Source organism: Centropristis striata, chromosome 9, assembly GCF_030273125.1.
Source record: "Centropristis striata isolate RG_2023a ecotype Rhode Island chromosome 9, C.striata_1.0, whole genome shotgun sequence".
In the NCBI taxonomy this organism is placed as follows: domain Eukaryota; kingdom Metazoa; phylum Chordata; class Actinopteri; order Perciformes; family Serranidae; genus Centropristis; species Centropristis striata.
Genome location: NC_081525.1, coordinates 30,775,956 through 30,792,761, shown reverse-complemented (window position 1 = coordinate 30,792,761; position 16,806 = coordinate 30,775,956). Strand labels below are relative to the sequence as shown.

Here is a 16,806-nt window from a genome sequence, read left to right as displayed (position 1 = left end):
TAATGAAATATGAGCGTGCGTTTATGATAAATGAGAGAAGCTCAACACTGGTCTGGTCCCAGGGGGGACTTGGGTAGGGTTTTGTTCCATTGTCACACTGCCCTGGAGAGAGAGAGCGAGAGTGTGGAGGCTGTTAGCTGCTAACAGGGTCACACTGGAGCTGTATTGGAATCTACAGTCAAGTGCAATTGCAGCAGCACTGACTGCACAAGTGAAAGCAGCTGAGCTGAGAACGATCCCTCTTCACTCATTGTTTTCTTACCCGATGGGTCACTTAACTGAGCTGAGCTGCACACCTGGAAGCAACTTTCTAACAAACAGTATTGCTTGCTTAATCCATCTGAAAACGTAATTTTAATATATTCCAATAAGTTTCATTTATGGTACAGTCTAAGCACCTTCAGCATGAACACTGAGCTAGAGGACCCAAAATGATATGATGATCTTTTTCACTCTCAGGGAGGCCATCTTGCAGAAGAAACTGTGGGAACGCGTTTCCACCCATGTGATTGAGAACATCTACCTGCCTGCTGCCCAAACGATGGACTCGGGTACCTTTAACACCACCGTGGACATCAAGCTCAAGCAGTGGACCGACAAACAGCTTCCACACAAAGCATTAGAGGTAATGCACACAGTCTTTATGCAACTAGTTATAAGGTTGTTGGGTCATTCCAGTTAATGCAGCAACATTTCAGCCTTATAACTTTTGAAAAGGAAGAGGATGGATTTTTCATGTTATTTGCAGTACATAAAAAGTAGTGCCATGTTGGCGACCTGTCCAGACTTTAACCCGACTTTGGCTCAATGTCTGCTGGGATGAACTCCAGCCCCCCCACAACCCTAGTTAGAAGTGGTCATAGATCATAAATGAATTTATCATTCTAAATGAATTATTCTGTGTTAATCTGAAGAAGACCGTAATTTGTATCTGAGATGAGATTCAACTTTATTGTCATTGAACAGAGTAACAAGTACTAGGATCTGAGTAATTTGTTATAAATATTTCACTAATTTCAAAGAAAATGTGAGGAAGTAACTCATGGAGACAGACATGTTGCTGCATAATAGGAATTATCCAATTCAGTTTGTTTAAAAAGAGATTTTGAATATGACATGAAACCAATAATAACATTGACTAAATCCAATTTGTGCAGATATTAGGAATCTTCTAAACACAAATATGTTTGTGAGATTACTCCTGTATTTGTTTCAAAATATGTTGTGATGTTGGCACAACTGAATTAATACTGAATGATTTGGCATTTTACTGATATTTCAACTTCTGTGCCACAGACTGCAGAAATGTAAAAATTATTTCATCAACCAGTGGCCTTTTGGTAATGTGAGCCTTCGTTTTCCCCACACATTTACTTGGCCTCCCATTAGGTTGCCTGGGAGACCCTGCAGGAAGAGTTTGCTCGCTTCATGGCTGAATACAAAGGCAAAGACCAGGACGACATTTTTGACAGGTTGAAGGAGGCTGTGAAGGACGAGAGCATCAAGAGGCACAAGTGGAATGAGAGGGCCATGGACAGCCTGGTAAACACATAAAATCCTCTCAACTTGTGTGCAGCATATCTAGTTAATATAGCACTTTACAAAGGAGACACAATTATTTCATGATCATGTGCACTGAATATAAAGAAACCAGTCTTGCTAATGTTGATGCAGATATTAATGAATGCTAAAATGTGGCACATCTGGTTCAAGACTTAATATGGATTTAATTTATTTGCAGCTTAACTATGTGGTTTCTTTCTTGCCCTGTGTGTGCATGCATGTGTGTGGTTTAGAGGGTGATCCAGCACAATGCCCTAGAGGACCGCTCCATCACAGACAAGCCCCAGTGGGATGCAGCCATTCAGTTCATGGAGGAAACCCTGCAGTCACGCCTCAAAGACAGTATGTTAGCCACGAGGACCTCATACAGTGTCATTTATATTTATCCAGTACTAGACTCCTCTCCTATTCTTATGTAATGTAATAGCTTATGTGTCCAATTGTTTCAAACTCCTATACTAAGTGCCATAGTTAATCAACTGATCTATACATCCAACACGTTTGCACAGTTACAGTTGTAACAAAGATTGAAAATGATGAGTAGAATAGTCAGATGTGGTAACCATGTTCAAAGCCTTCTCCATATATTGTGATTGACAACACTTTCTCACCTACTGGAAATACTCTGCATGGTTTAGGCAAGGGGTAGGCATGGGTGGAGCATGCAGGACATAATTTAATAAGTGAAATGCAGAAATCATCGCCATGTTGTAATTTGGTCATAACGCTTAAGAGTTTCTTACCCTTTCTTGAATTCTGGATTTTAAGATTTCTGCCTTACAACAGAAGTTCCTGGATGTTATTGTCTTTCATTTAGACATTTGCTTTCACATCAGCATGTAAATTAACCTTCTTCTTCACCTTTTGAGTGTTTATATTTTTCACATCAGCTGCATGATAGAAATGTCATCAACATGCCTTTCCGCTCACTATGAAACCTCCAGACGATGACCTGCTCTATTCACACATGCTCAATCGGAGAATACTCACACTTTGTACTAGGGAGCTTGCAGGCTAAATTAGTTGAGGGTTGCAGTGCATGTGTGAACGGGGCTACAGACACACATATTAAGAGGAAGACAGCTTGTGAGAAGTGGTCATGCTTCTGTGATATCTTGTCTAGTCGGCTCCAGTCTTCTACAGTTCAAGCTCTGTGTCTGTGGCGCCATGAACACTCATGACATATGATCTCATGGTTGTCTGAAATAATATGGATAAAGGTTGCTAGTACTGTAAGACAGTCACGTGGTAAAAACGTGCATTTTGTTCTCTTTTGGATGTCTTTTCTCACCGTCTTTCTCTTTTGCTCTTCTCTCTTCTTGTAGCGGAGTCAGTTATCAGAGATATGGTGGGTCCAGGCTGGAGGCAGAGGTGGATGCACTGGATGAATCGCACACCAGATCAGGTCAGTGTTTGAGGGGTCTCTTTTCAAATTTCTGCGTGTAGCGTTTTTTTTAGAGGCACCACAAAGACTTTAAAGTGGAAAGATAATGAGGCACTTCTTAGATCTTTTGGCCCATTAATGCTAATCCCCATGTACAGTACTTAAAGGCGAAGAGGTTGATATGAGCCCGCAACACATGACATAACCATCTCTGTTCTTCTTGACACACATTTGCCACCACTAGGACAGTGCTCACTTCCTTTTCTTTGACCTTTTAGCACATTCGTAATGAAACAAAAAATGAGCTGGAGCGTTTGCTGAAGCTGCATGATGAACACACAGCCTACCTGGCCAATGACGAGGTCACTACAGTCCGGAAGAATTTGGAGGGAAGAGGGGTTGAAGTCGACCCTGTGCTGGTAAGATAAAAAACACCTGTGTATCCGAGCTTTAAATAAGAGTTGAGGACAAATATGTTAATTAGAAATGCTGACAGTAGTGAAAATCAAATGCTCCTTATTATAGATAGTTTTGATGTTTGATGCCAGTTTGAATTATCTTGGTCCTCTTAAATTTAAAACACAAGCTTGCTATTTTTCAGCTCTAGCGTGTATACAGTGTGTGGGACTTGTTTTATTGGGCAATACCATCCATTAATAGCTGAACCACTGATCTCCTTACGCCTCCAGATCAAGGACACGTGGCATCAGCTGTATCGCCGTCACTTCTTGCAGAAGGCACTTTCTCACTGTAACCTCTGCAAGAGAGGCTTCTACTACTACCAGAGACACTTTGTTGACTCTGAGGTAAGAAGAGAGGATGAGTTGTGTTTCATCTTGATATATAATGTATAACCATATTTAAGGTCTCTGTGTAAAAAGCTAAGCTGTGCATCTGCATTTGTTTCTCCAGTTGGAGTGCAATGATGTAGTACTGTTCTGGAGGATCCAGAGGATGCTGGTCATCACAGCCAACACTCTCCGACAGCAGCTCACCAACACTGAAGGTAAGAGTTAGGGATACAAAATATGGTATCCATAATTTAAATCCCCCCTCTATTAAAAAAAAGTGTTTTTCTTATGATTATGTCGGCTAAATATCTGGCCTTGACTATACTGGCTTTTATCTGCAGTTTGTCACTAGAGAGTCGTTTTCAGATTCCTCTACAGAAGAGGGAGATGTCTGTGAATTTCCCTAAAAAAAAACCTTAAAAGAAACCTGAAACCTCCAGCGCAGAGCCAACAGCACAGAGAGTGAAGAAACAGTGTAATATTGTAGCATATCATTGTACATTTCACAGCCACTAACACTGTGTCAGACAGTGTCAGCTACAAGATGACAAACAACATAAAGATGCCAACTACACCATTCGTATATGTCTGCTAGTTGTCTATTTTGGAGCACAACAGACTAGTCCAGAGGCTCACACATAAATGGCAGAGAAAATAGACCAGACACTGACAATAAAATGAATTAAGATGTAACAATTAAAATAAAACTTCAACTAGTAAGAGTAGGTAAACCAATAGAGAAAAACATTATTCAGTTTAACTTCAGCCACGATAGTGTCTTTGACAACACTAGTGTGGTGAAAATAGAGAGACCAAGCAGACAATCATGCAACTATGTGAGATGGGAGATTCTCCATGTAGTTGATAAAAGGCTGCCAAATTTTATAAGAAAAGAATCCCACTCCTTAGTGAGTAAGTTATCTTTCCAGAGGTATGCAACTGTTTACTTCTGACAGCCTCATTCCAACTGGCACACTGAGATCTGGCTCATTGCTGGAACTTTGACCCCTTTGCTTTTTCTGAAGTTCAATGTTCAACAATAGCCCTCTGTGTAATTTAGGGGGAACATTCAAAATGGAGTTCATGGACTCAGTTTTATTTATTTTTTTAAATTGTTGATCACCATGAGAAACCGGACGAAACCATATTGTTCATCGTGGTTCAGAATCAATGGTTGATTGGGGACGCTGGGCAACCTTTACTGATCTGAGCTTTGTGATATAATTTACCCAAGAGCCTCAACCAGTAACCAATAACCATTCAATAATGAATCAGTCTTAGTGAGAATAGACAATTCCTCTCTAAACCATTTATTGATGGTCAAACTGTGTTGATCATATGATTCAACAATAGAGAGAAAATCAGATGCATTGTTGTTTCATTGAATATTGATTGTTCTCGTGTGTGTGTGTGTGTGTGTGTGTGTGTGTGTGTGTGTGTGTGTGTGTGTGTGTGTGTGTGTGTGTGTGTGTGTGTGTGTGTGTGTGTGTGTGTGTGTGTGTGTGTGTGTGTGTGTGTGTGTGTGTGTGTGTGTGTGTTCCTTCTTCTCAGTGCGCCGATTGGAGAAAAATGTGAAAGAGGTACTGGATGACTTTGGGGAAGACATGGAGAGGAAGACCCACCTCATTACTGGCCGCCGGGTCCAGCTGGCCGAGGATCTCAGTAAGACACACACAGACTTAGAGCAAAAACATCTGACTGTCACTTGAGGGCCATGAGTATGGAGGCAGTTTGTCACTGTCAGCCTCTCACATTGGTCGTTGTCGGGATCATTCCAATGATCTAAATTACTCCTGTGGTGCAGCTCATCCATACCTCAAATTGTTTTAAGTTTAGTTAACTGTTCCTTTATAGGAAATTTTGAAGTTGTCAGCAGGTGGCAGTGTTGCTAAAGGAAATAGTATTGACCAGTCTGATATAGCAGTGTTTATTTAGTTGAAGCCTTAAACTGATACAGTGAATGCAAGTCAACTGGAAATACACCTTTTTAGTTTCTTTTCAAGGCAGATTGAATGTTGCTGCTCTCTCAGACACTTGCTTAAACAATCCTTAATATTATAAGCAGTAGTGCTGCCAGGGTTGTGTTCTCTGATGTACTGATAGATTGGTGTAAAACTATTAAACTAGGTCTATTGGTTCGTTCCACACTTGCATTTAGGCCTAAACCCACCATGCTCAACTCAATTACGCAACTAACTGATTAGTCAATTTGCTAGAAAACTATTTTGTAAACAATTTTTCCGGAACTTTCCATGCAAACATGGCGGAAAATGTTGTTTTTACCCTCTCAGAAATGGAGATCTTTTGATTTTTTTGTTCTATCATATTGAACTGAATAGCTACACTGAAATATAAACAGATTAATTGATAATGGAAATAATCGTGCAGCCCTCGTGCATCATGCATGTATGTTATAACATAACTGTCCGTGATGACATCCTTCATACATGCAAGTATATATTATGTATTTAGAGTCTTTCACTGGTGAGTGTGTGTGTCGGTAGCAGCAGCGTGCTGGCTGTCAGCTCGAGCCACCAGTCCAGCTCTCTGTTAACACAACCCTGCTGATTAAACGCTGCACAATTTGCAGAGTGCCCACATGACCAAAAGACAAGCCCAGACTTGCTTTCTGTTTCTGTGTGTCCATCAGTGTGACACACATACACATCAGAGAATGCTGACTATAACTATTTCAGCGACAGTGCATACATTATAATCATGCCCTCTTTGATTTTGGCAAAGGGCATCTTTCTGAACTTGATAAAATGTTTTTAGGCACTTCAGGCTTCAAAAAGCATTTTAGATGGCATTGCTAATTATAAGTCTTCCTGCGTATTTGTGAAAAATCTGGAACCAAAATCAAACCCACCACTGACACCCACTTAAAGAAAATAGCCAGTAAAGTGCCACCTTTTATTGGTTGCGTCTAAAGTTTGGCTAAATATGTGATAGAGTTATGGTTTTCGGCACTAGATAAAAATAATTTGGGGGGTAATTTTTTTTAGACTCATCAGGAAAATATTCTCGCACAGTTGTTTAAAGAAAATGAATCATAATTTGGAAAACCCTTGTGTTTTAAGAGGTCGTGAACCAAACCCAAGCACACAATATTGAGAATGGCCTGTGTGCTCATTTGTTTAGTGTTTGGGTGGGATGAGGCTTCTATGAGTCACACCACCAGTATGGCTCTGGTCTCAGTTTGAGCCTGGCGTTAATGGTAACCAGAGGCTGATGGAGATGGCTTTTGTTTTTTGCACCGCCAACTACTCCACTAGTTGTTGACTATTAGTCATGTCTTGGATGCTGCCACCACCAACATGACCAGACCTGCACATATTGTCTGGTGTTTCCATGGAAATGTCAAGCTGCATTTATCTACAGGGGGTTGATTGAGGCACACTGCTGGTCAGCAGCTGTTGGAAGTGCAGTACATGAGAATTTCTGGCCTCATTTTTCCCTGCTGGTGCACAATTTAAGTCATAAACCTTCTGTGAAGAGGCTGTTAAAGCAGATGAGCAATCTTCTCCATTCCCATGATCTGCTGGAAACTTGTGTTTCTCTCCTATGAGCGAATATGCACATCAGAATAAGTTAATGTACAGGAATTTTTCAGATATTCAATGGTTAAAAAGCAGTTTAAAAAGTATGAACTGAATATACGAAGAATGTACTATTTATGCACTGATTACAAGTTTTGAGGTGGTCCGACGTATCTGCTAATTTCTACCTGTCTGCTTGCTGAAGGCTTCTGTTAACTCGTACAATGAGGGTTGAGTCTTCTCCCGCTTTGTCTTAATCAGCAAAACTCTGCTTGCTAAGCAAAGTCTGTGTTTGCAAAGAAGCATGCAAGGCTTGCTGCCATTTCTGAACTCTCTTTATGACACACACACACACACACACACACACACACACACACACACACATAATCATAGTTGCTGTCACCATGAATGCACACACACCTATCTCAAAGTGTAAGTTGCACACACCATTATTCTCTCATTTACACTGAATAAATCTTCAAAACCCGTCCTTGCATGATTTTAAATTTTAGGGATTAAAGAACATTACATTTCTTAGATACACTAATTAGAGGTCATTAAAAATATGAGTCGTGAATGTGTAATTTTGAATGTCCTATGGCTACAAAAACATAAGCCTTGACAAGTCAGTCAGCTCAACGGCATCTAAAAGACTTGACTGACGTGACATTTGTGGTCTAGACGCTAGACCACAAATGTCACGTCAGTCAAGTCTTTAAGTTTTTCTTTACAATAAGCCCTTAAACATAGGGTGGAAAATTACGTCAACTCAATGATGATAACTAAATGATGACAATTTAGTTAATCATATATTCTACACACCATATGCACTCCTATTGCTTTAAAAAAGAAAAGAAAATTGCAATGATGACTGTGAGGAGCTCAACCTTGCAAAAGGCATCACATTACCATGGTATTACTGGTCAATTAAACAAAAATGATCCCTGATTCAAGGAAACTTGACACTTAAGTGTCTGTATTGGAATTGGCTGCGCTTATCTTGCCTCATTTAAGTTTTTAAATGTTTTTTTGTATTAACACTTGGCTGATTGTGGGATTTCTGTTTCCTAGAAATGTTTTCTTTGAGGGCTTTTCATTTACTAATCTCAATCAATTTTGTAAAAGCTTAAAATGTGTTTAAATTAGAATTGTTTCCAACTTGCAGATACCCTGGCCTCATGACTCATATATCAGCTGTATTTCTGATCTGGCGATGTATTGACAGGATTCAGTTGGCGTTACTTTGCCCTCTGGCCCTAAGAAACCTCATCCTGCTGTCTATTTCCTGCTGCCAGATATTCTTGGCTTCTATAAACGGAATTTAATTGAATGTTTGATGCCTGAGTAACACCCATCAAACATTAACCCTGTGAGAGTCTACATTTATTTAAACTCTTCCACGTGCACACAATCCCTATTGTTTCACATCTGAGTATGGACTTCCTGACTGCTGATAGGGGACTTTACTGTTGTGAAGGCCCACAAATGAAAGACGCAAGACTTTAAGTTGGTCTATCTGTGTGTGTTTGGTTTGGTTGGCCAAGACTCTGTTATCGCCTTAAGAAAACACACACACACCCCTTCATTGACTTTTTCCCTCTGTTACTACCAGTGAAAACACACAATGTACCCACATCATATTCGAAACAGGATACACACTGTATTGTGTGTTCAGGTAGACAAACATGCACACACACACACACATTTGACAAAGCATAGTTATACAGTACATATAAGCACAGTCGAATCAAGGCCTTCTTTATTCCCTCTGGCGGGTTTTTCTGTGACACTAGCAGAGAGAGCACACGCTCCTCTCTCCACTCCACACACTGTCAGGAATTCCCAGACCTGCCCGGCCTTGCAGATCCTATGAGGCAAGTCCATCCCAAACTTGCCCAAAACATGCATGAAATTCCCACTTCCCACCACCAAAGACTCCACTCACTGATAGATGTGGGAATGTGGTTGGAATCTGTCATGGGATTCACACACCTGTGGATGCAAACTATACCCTCATGGGTCCCAGCATGGGAACATGTAAAATTTTATCTCCAGTAAATCTTTATTGTAGTCGTTTTCACTTTCACACCTGCCAAGTGTCTTTTTCTTTTCTTTTTGTGGAATAGAAAGCAATTGTTGAAATATAGTTGTTTCAGTGTGAAAGCAGCTTGTAAAGTAGACAAAGATCCTGCCAAAGCTCAGATGTTCTGGAAATTCAAATTCCATTATTTGTGCCACAGAGAAAGCTTCAAGTTGCATTCAGACCAAATCTAGCAGTACGGCAAAAAACTCCAGTAACCCTGTTCATTTGAGTGGGGGTAGTGACGGCCTGTGGCGGAAAAGTCAAGTCAAAAGACAGTGTCAACTTTTTGGAAAACACAGCCGTCACGCTGAGGTGGCCAATCACATAACAAGTAATAAGAGAAAGAGGACAGTACACATTCTGCCACAGGGCTCAGGTTGATGACGTGAAGAAATATTCCTATTATTGTACAATAGCTGTTTAATCTCAATAAATGGCACAAGATCTTAAGAAAATGTGTTAATAAATTCAGCAATGTGAAACCAAGCCTCACCACTCTGCACGTCCTGGTGCTCTAGGAATTTCAGGTGCTGACCATGACCCCCACTGTTCCCGGTTCGCTTTGGGCCGGGAACATTTGTTGCATGTTACTTCCCACGTCTCTCTCCCCTCGTTTCCTGTCTGTCTACTTTCCAAAAGCTGCATAAAAATGCCCTAATAATGCTAAAATAAATCTTCCGCCTCTCATTTTGTTGCAGCTCATACCTGCAATATATTCTGCAAATAGGCCTCTCAGCATGCCTATATCACTAAGCCCTAATTTTATGGTGATGGCAGATTTTACTTTTTCCTCCTACCAAGAAAATGTACATTTCAGAGTTCTAGCTTTGTCAATCTGTCGGGTTGAGTTAGTGGGTGAGTGGAGGATCTGGGTCATTAGCTGCCTGACACTTTGCACAGACCTTACTGTGTAATGCAGCCCAGACCCGTCTGTGTGGGCGTGGGTATGTGGGTCCGACAGTCTAGACTGAACTGCATGGCTGATGGGTTGACTCTGACACGCCTCAAAGCACAAAGTGAGAAGCTTCTGAGGGGTAAAAGTCTTTTGAACAAAAAAAATGTAAAACCAAAAAAAAAGTTGTATCTGCAGAAACTTTTTCACTTGTGTTCCTCTTTTGTTCCAGGTTATACCTAAATTTGTTATACATTGGCGTGTTCAGTTATTGCAAGGTCTAGTTCTAATGACTCTGATTAACAGTATCTGGGGGAACGATATGCATCATTTCTGTATGCATTCCTCCGTTTTACTGAAACACATTACAGCAGTTTACAGACATTGAACCTGTGAAACCAAATGATTCTTCTGTTTCTCATACAGAAACCTACAAATATATTTCCTCTTAACTTCTCTTTATCATATTAAATTATATTTTTTTTATTTCTGAGGTACATATATATTATTTTATATTATTATACCTGGAGGGTAAAATTTATCCAAAAAATGTATTAACGTGAAACTGAAAAAATATCTGGCTTAAATAGTAATTAGGAAAAAAATATTTATTTTAAAACAAATTCCAAATAAATAAATGAATATTAGAAATAAAGAAAACTTCTACAATAAGCACTGTTGCTTACCTTAGCAACTTTATACAGTTATTGACACAAGTAAAAAGCGCTGTTTCATAGAGATTATGGAGATCTAATCATTTTTTCCCACCGATTTGAATTTGTATGGCTAATTAACTGTCTTGCAAAGTGTCGTTAACTTGACAGGCGTCACACACACCTGTCTCCAGTCAGACAAAAACCCCTTTTCTCTGCCATTGTGTGTTTATGGAGCAGCTTAACTCAATGCATTATGAAATCATCATTCTTCAGAGCTGTTGTTCTTCAGCCCTTTAAAAGACAGCAGGTCAGATTGCCTCAGGCCAAAACTACGGCCTGACCTCACAGGTCAGCCAGCTAATACCACAGGCTACTTGATCCGGCCAGCTTTCTTTTCCACCTCTCTGGATCGTTCTGTCATTTTTTTTGCTGCCTCTGTCAAATTCTGTCCAAGTGACCCTGTACCTCCCTCTCTTTACTCTCCTTTGACCGAGGAGGAGAGGAAAACAACCCCACCTTCACCTTAAAATCTCTACTATAGGAAAGGAGGGAAGACAGGAGGGAAAAGAGGGACAGATAGAAGGCGAGAGAAAGGATAAACACACTTAACAAAGACAGAAATGTGCTCCCAGGGGCAGTTTGTTGTTAAGCTGCATTTGCCCCTACTCGCAGGCAGGCTCGGCATTGCTCAGGTTACAAATACAGGTCAGGTGTGCACCTCAGTGAGTGAGGGCGTGAAAGCACTGTTAATGAGTGCTACGATGTACACTGCAGAGAGGTGTGTGTGTGTGTGTGTGTGTGTTTGTCAGCGTGTGCCAGACCAGCTGTATGGCACAGTGCCGTCTCTGGAGCAAAGCCCAGGATTAATGTTCAAGCAAAGGCCTCTTAGGAGTCCACTGGGATGTCGCTTGGCTGCTTCGTTGCCTCTCATAGTAATTGTTTTTTTCTGTGTGTGTTGTACTGGAAAAAGTACCGTGGTGCCTGATTTGACAACGTGTTGAGAAAGAGAGTGTTTCCAGAATGACTACTCTGTTATGAAGTGTTGGATGTCGTATTTGATATTGTGAGCTTCCAGACACTTCACACTCATGAACGTAAATCATAACTACACCATTTTGCTTATGTCATATGGGATATTTGTCATTTATAGCATATAGACCCCAAAGGAGCCGTTGTTGTGATTTAATGCTGTTGTGAACTTCAAGGCTTTTGGTATTTTTTTAACCATTTTTGTGTTCCCAAAGTAACCCTGACTGACCTACTTTGCTTACAGATTTGGCAAATTGCTGTGTAAATTGTAGCAATAGTTCTTTTCTGTTCCTCTGCTTCACCTCTTCCTCTGTCACATGAATTGGCGGGCTATGAAGGGGAAGAAGCGGTTCTCGGTTGTCACTCCCCTTGTGGTGCTTTTTATTGGCCCTGTCAGCTTGATGTAGAGCTTGTGTACAGTGCACTGGCATGAGCACCTGCATGCACACACGCAGAGTCACAAACTCACACATGCAATGGCTCTTATTGACACATTATTACATCAGCTCTTTTCTTCAGTGTGAAGTTGAGGTCAGATGTTGAGTTTAAAGCTCTAGTCACGGGAAAGCTGTTATGTGAGAGACCATGACGGAGTATATACATTTTATATGGGTGTGTGTGTCCACTGATGCTTGTACTTACATGTACTAGTTACTCTTAAGAGAACATTATTTAGACTATGCTAATGGGATATTTTTGTGTTTCCAATATGGCAGTTTCTCAGTTCTTTAGTTTTTGGACTCAAATAAACCTTGGCAGATAATGTTGGATATTTCAGATTATTCCATTAACTCCTGCAATTTTTTTCAAGTCAACGTGCATCTTGTAGTGCATCAAATAAGAGATTTAATTTCTCTTTGGCTAATTAGAGAAAATCAGAGCATGACTAGTATCATCCACTCAAAGATGTTGGTATATTAAGAGTGAAGGTTGAGGATATGTGGTGAGTGACTTTCCTGTTTTATATTTTATTAGTGTGGGTATCCTGGACAGTACACCCCCTCTATTATACCTGAGGTAAAGCATCTTACAGTGTTTATATTTTCAGACACTAAAATTAAATCAAGCCACTGAAAACACAGCTTTTTAAAACTTCTTCCAGGTTGAAGATTTTCAGACATTTTTCAGTGTGCTGTGTGCAGCGTTATCACCTTTTGTAAGGCGTCACTAATGAGTCGGCACTTAATGTAGTTGGTGTTGCCAAAATAGTGACATGGCTGAATTAGTGCTGGTTCTAACATTGTTAACGGGACTTTTTACATGTTTACACATACATTTACAGTTACTCTTCCATTTGAATGAGGAACAGATGTGTTAAAATGTGCAATGGAGCGATTGGTGCACCATGACAGTCAGGTATCCTTCCAGTAGTAGTTTTTTACAGGTTTCTAATTTGTCAGCATCATCTTCTTCTTTGTGTGATTGGCTGTATCACCACTTTTTGGTTTTGAATGGGCCTAGGTTTTGCTTTTTCATTTGGACAGATATTTTTCCAGCAGTGGACATTTTTTTTTTTTTTTTTTGAGCAATGGAGGGGAAAAAGAAGGTTCTCAGAAAATATCCGAATGTGTGGAATAGGCTTTAATGCCACACTTTGCTGTTTGCTGGCACATTTTTGGAAGAGCAACATTCAAATGAACACCTGGCCGCCACAAAACATCTTTACTATAAGTTCACCATATTCACTGTATGTTTATTTCTACCGGAACAATGTGCAGAAAGTTTTAGTTTTGAGGCTGTTTTGAGGGTTAAGGAATTAAAGGTGTCAGCAGTAGGTGCTCTCAAGAACAGTGATAATGTGTGAAGTGTTTGCATGTTTGCACACGCAGTCACTTTCTCCTTTTTCCTTTCTCCTATGTGGAAACAGAATACAATAAAGCTCTGGTTGTCTGGGCTTGCTCACCGGAATGCCCTCTCAGACTCACGCTCACTTCGTTTCCTTTCATGTCCGCCCCCTCCTCCTCTGCCTTTGAGCAGCTTCCTCAGAGTGATTAGTGAGGGCTCAATGAGAAGTGCTCCTCTGTAAGGGATGACGTATCGTCTTTAGGTGCTGTTGTGTGCCTGCAAGATCACAGTGTACAAATGGTTCACCAAAAGCCAGGGGCACTCACTTCTGACCTGCTGAATACAGAAATGTGTCTTTTTTAACATTGCTGATGGTTGTATAAGTGAAGGTTGACACTCACACATCAGTATTTTGGAAAAGTTTCTTACGACCCTTCATAATCTCTGTCCACTCCGGACAGTGTTTTTCGAAAAGTCTCCTTTTCAGGGGTCGAAAATGCCACCTTGAAATCGATAGAAAGCCAAAAACAGGGAAAAAAGATGCTGTTTTTGAATGTATCCACATCGTTGTAGACATGGCCTGACTCAACTCGTCTGCATTTTGGAACGTGGGGGTGGTTCTGTGCAGTACAGATAGTGGGCAGACTGTCTGCTCTTTGGCACATTGGAAGCTGTTGCCCTTACATGCACTCTTAAATATGACCTCTTATGAATTTAAATCACTTCCTTTGTTGATTTGTTTCTCCGTCTACACTCTATCTGTTCTCTACATATCTCTAACACACTTTTTTTGTCTTTTGCTTCTTCCTTTTCCACCATGATCTTTTTTGTCTCTGAATTAAATACACACTGGTTAGACAACATTGTCACTGTGTAAACTAAGGAGGCTTAGTAGTGATACAATATAAGTTTGTTTTTTCCCACGGAGGAGGAAACCTCAGGCTGCAGGGTTGCTGCCAAATGATCCATTTTCCCCCCTGGGAGCATCAAGTACACAAACAGTAGCTCTACAGTTGTCATAACACTGGCACAGTTGAAGCTGCCCCTCCTGTGTTTAATCTAATCTTATCCTGGTAATGTTGTGTGAAAGCGGCTGCCTTAGTGAACTTTTCTATCACAAGGCGCCCTAAACCATCTGTAAATCTCTTGAATAATATTTTTTGACAGCTCTCTTTCTTCTGCGTCCACTACTCGATTAGTGAAAAGAACAAAGTTAACCCAGTATGAAAGACGTTATTGTCATCATATCTAGTTTACTACAGAAGGCTTCGTTTCCATTTTATAACTGATTTCCTTCTGCCCTTTCGATACTGCCTGTATATAGTTTTAATTCAGTTATAATAGGAACAACCAGGTCATGTTTTAATTTGAACACGATGTTACATTTTCTCCAATTATCAGTGAAGCTTCAAAGTCCAGTAGGGCTGATTCCCACTCAGTTTTCAAAAAGAGGCTGAAGACCCAGCTCTTTACTGATCACCTACACACATAATCAACACACGGCACACACAAAAACACACAAAAAAAACTGCACATGCGTCCCAAAAGCACTTACGTCCTCAAAGCACTTATGTCCTAACAGGACTCAACATAATATATGCAACTTATTCTCGCTTATTCTTGTGTTTTTTCTTGACATCGTCCTTGCTTGTGTTGTATTATCTCTCAAATGTCCGTTGCTTTGGATAAAAGCATCTGCTAAATCACATTGTAGATTGTAGGGCTGAACTATTTATCAATATTATGTATTTTCAATTTCAAATTTGGCTTCCAACGATTATGAAAACAAGATAATCGAGATACAATAATTTTATTGTGCCGTTTCACAATAATGCTCTTGTTTTGTCTTTTGTTGTAAATGAAGCAGATCTTTTTCTTTACAGCATTGTGTTTTCGCCGAGTTACTGACTGGACTATGTTGAGTATAGTTTATAATTTATATTTTAATTAAATTAATTAATTAATAACAAATAAATAATTATTTATTTAATTATTTAATTTTATTAAGTTGATAAGTAATAATTTGTATTTTGTAATTTAATTTGTATTTATTTATTATTTTTATTAATTTTAAGTTTAATAAATGTATATTTCCAAAGTCAGTGGGTATTCATGTTAAATATTTGCGATCTCAATATTTTCCAGAATACTTATGATTATGATTTTGTATAACAATCGAGCAAACCTAAAGTCTAGTGTTTGACCTTTTAGACCCTGTATTGCTCTAGTTGTCCCGTTGTTTCCTCTTCCACACAGTCATACTTGCTCCTCTCTCGACTGTGTCATTGTTCCTCACGATATCTGAACGTCTCTCGTCTCTGATGTTTTTCCCCTTTCTCCCCACAAGACAGATCACAGGAAGCATGACTGATATTAAGCATGTAGCATGTGTCTTTTCACTGTTGCACTCTCTGCATTGACTTCCTCCTCATGTCTCCCTCTCTTCCACCATCATAGCTCCCCTGTTTCTGCCTGTCTGTTACACGCTGCTATACACTGTCAATATTTTTTTAAACTGCTACAAAACACCGGAGTCTCTCTTTCACCTCTCCTTGTCCTCCTCTTCTTATTTCACCTCACTCCATCAAGGTTTCAACCAGCCACCTGCCACCATTTACCAAAGTCATGACCTGCGTCTCTTTCCACTTTCCCATCATCCATCTCTTCCCCCTTATTCCCTCCCCGTCTCTTTGTCTCGCTTGCTCTCTTCACTCTCCGTGCATCCATCCTTCCTCTGATGTCAAGAACAGGGAAAGACTCATTGCATAGACATATTGTACACAGCTGTCCAGCATCTGATTGACATGCCCTTGAAACTACCGCTATTGATCGGTTTACTGAAACAGTCTTGGGCCCTGTCCACATGTATACGGATGTTTCGAAAATGTTGATATTTTCCACTACATTTTAGTCAAAATATACTGTGAGTGGCAGTTCTCTGGGCAGTACTGCCTTGTTGATGCCAGAGGTCAGAGGAGAATGTGCAGACTGGTTCAAGATGATAAAAAACCAACAGGAACTCAAATAACCAATAGTTACAACTAGGGCTGGGCGATATGGACCAAAAGTCATATCCTGATATAT

At 40.1% G+C, this 16,806-nt stretch overlaps 1 protein-coding gene across 6 annotated transcripts in view; it reads left to right on the top strand.

Annotated features, from left to right (window-relative positions):
* Nucleotides 1-16,806, top strand: part of opa1 (OPA1 mitochondrial dynamin like GTPase) — a 45,618-nt gene that overhangs the window by 17,351 nt on the left and 11,461 nt on the right. For all 6 annotated transcript variants that reach the window (XM_059340771.1, XM_059340774.1, XM_059340773.1 and 3 more), the window contains 8 exons: nt 460-625; nt 1,390-1,542; nt 1,797-1,905; nt 2,889-2,968; nt 3,226-3,366; nt 3,637-3,753; nt 3,860-3,953; nt 5,290-5,400. In XM_059340771.1, coding sequence (XP_059196754.1) covers nt 460-625; nt 1,390-1,542; nt 1,797-1,905; nt 2,889-2,968; nt 3,226-3,366; nt 3,637-3,753; nt 3,860-3,953; nt 5,290-5,400 — 971 coding nt within the window. The remainder of the gene's footprint in view (nt 1-459; nt 626-1,389; nt 1,543-1,796; nt 1,906-2,888; nt 2,969-3,225; nt 3,367-3,636; nt 3,754-3,859; nt 3,954-5,289; nt 5,401-16,806) is intronic.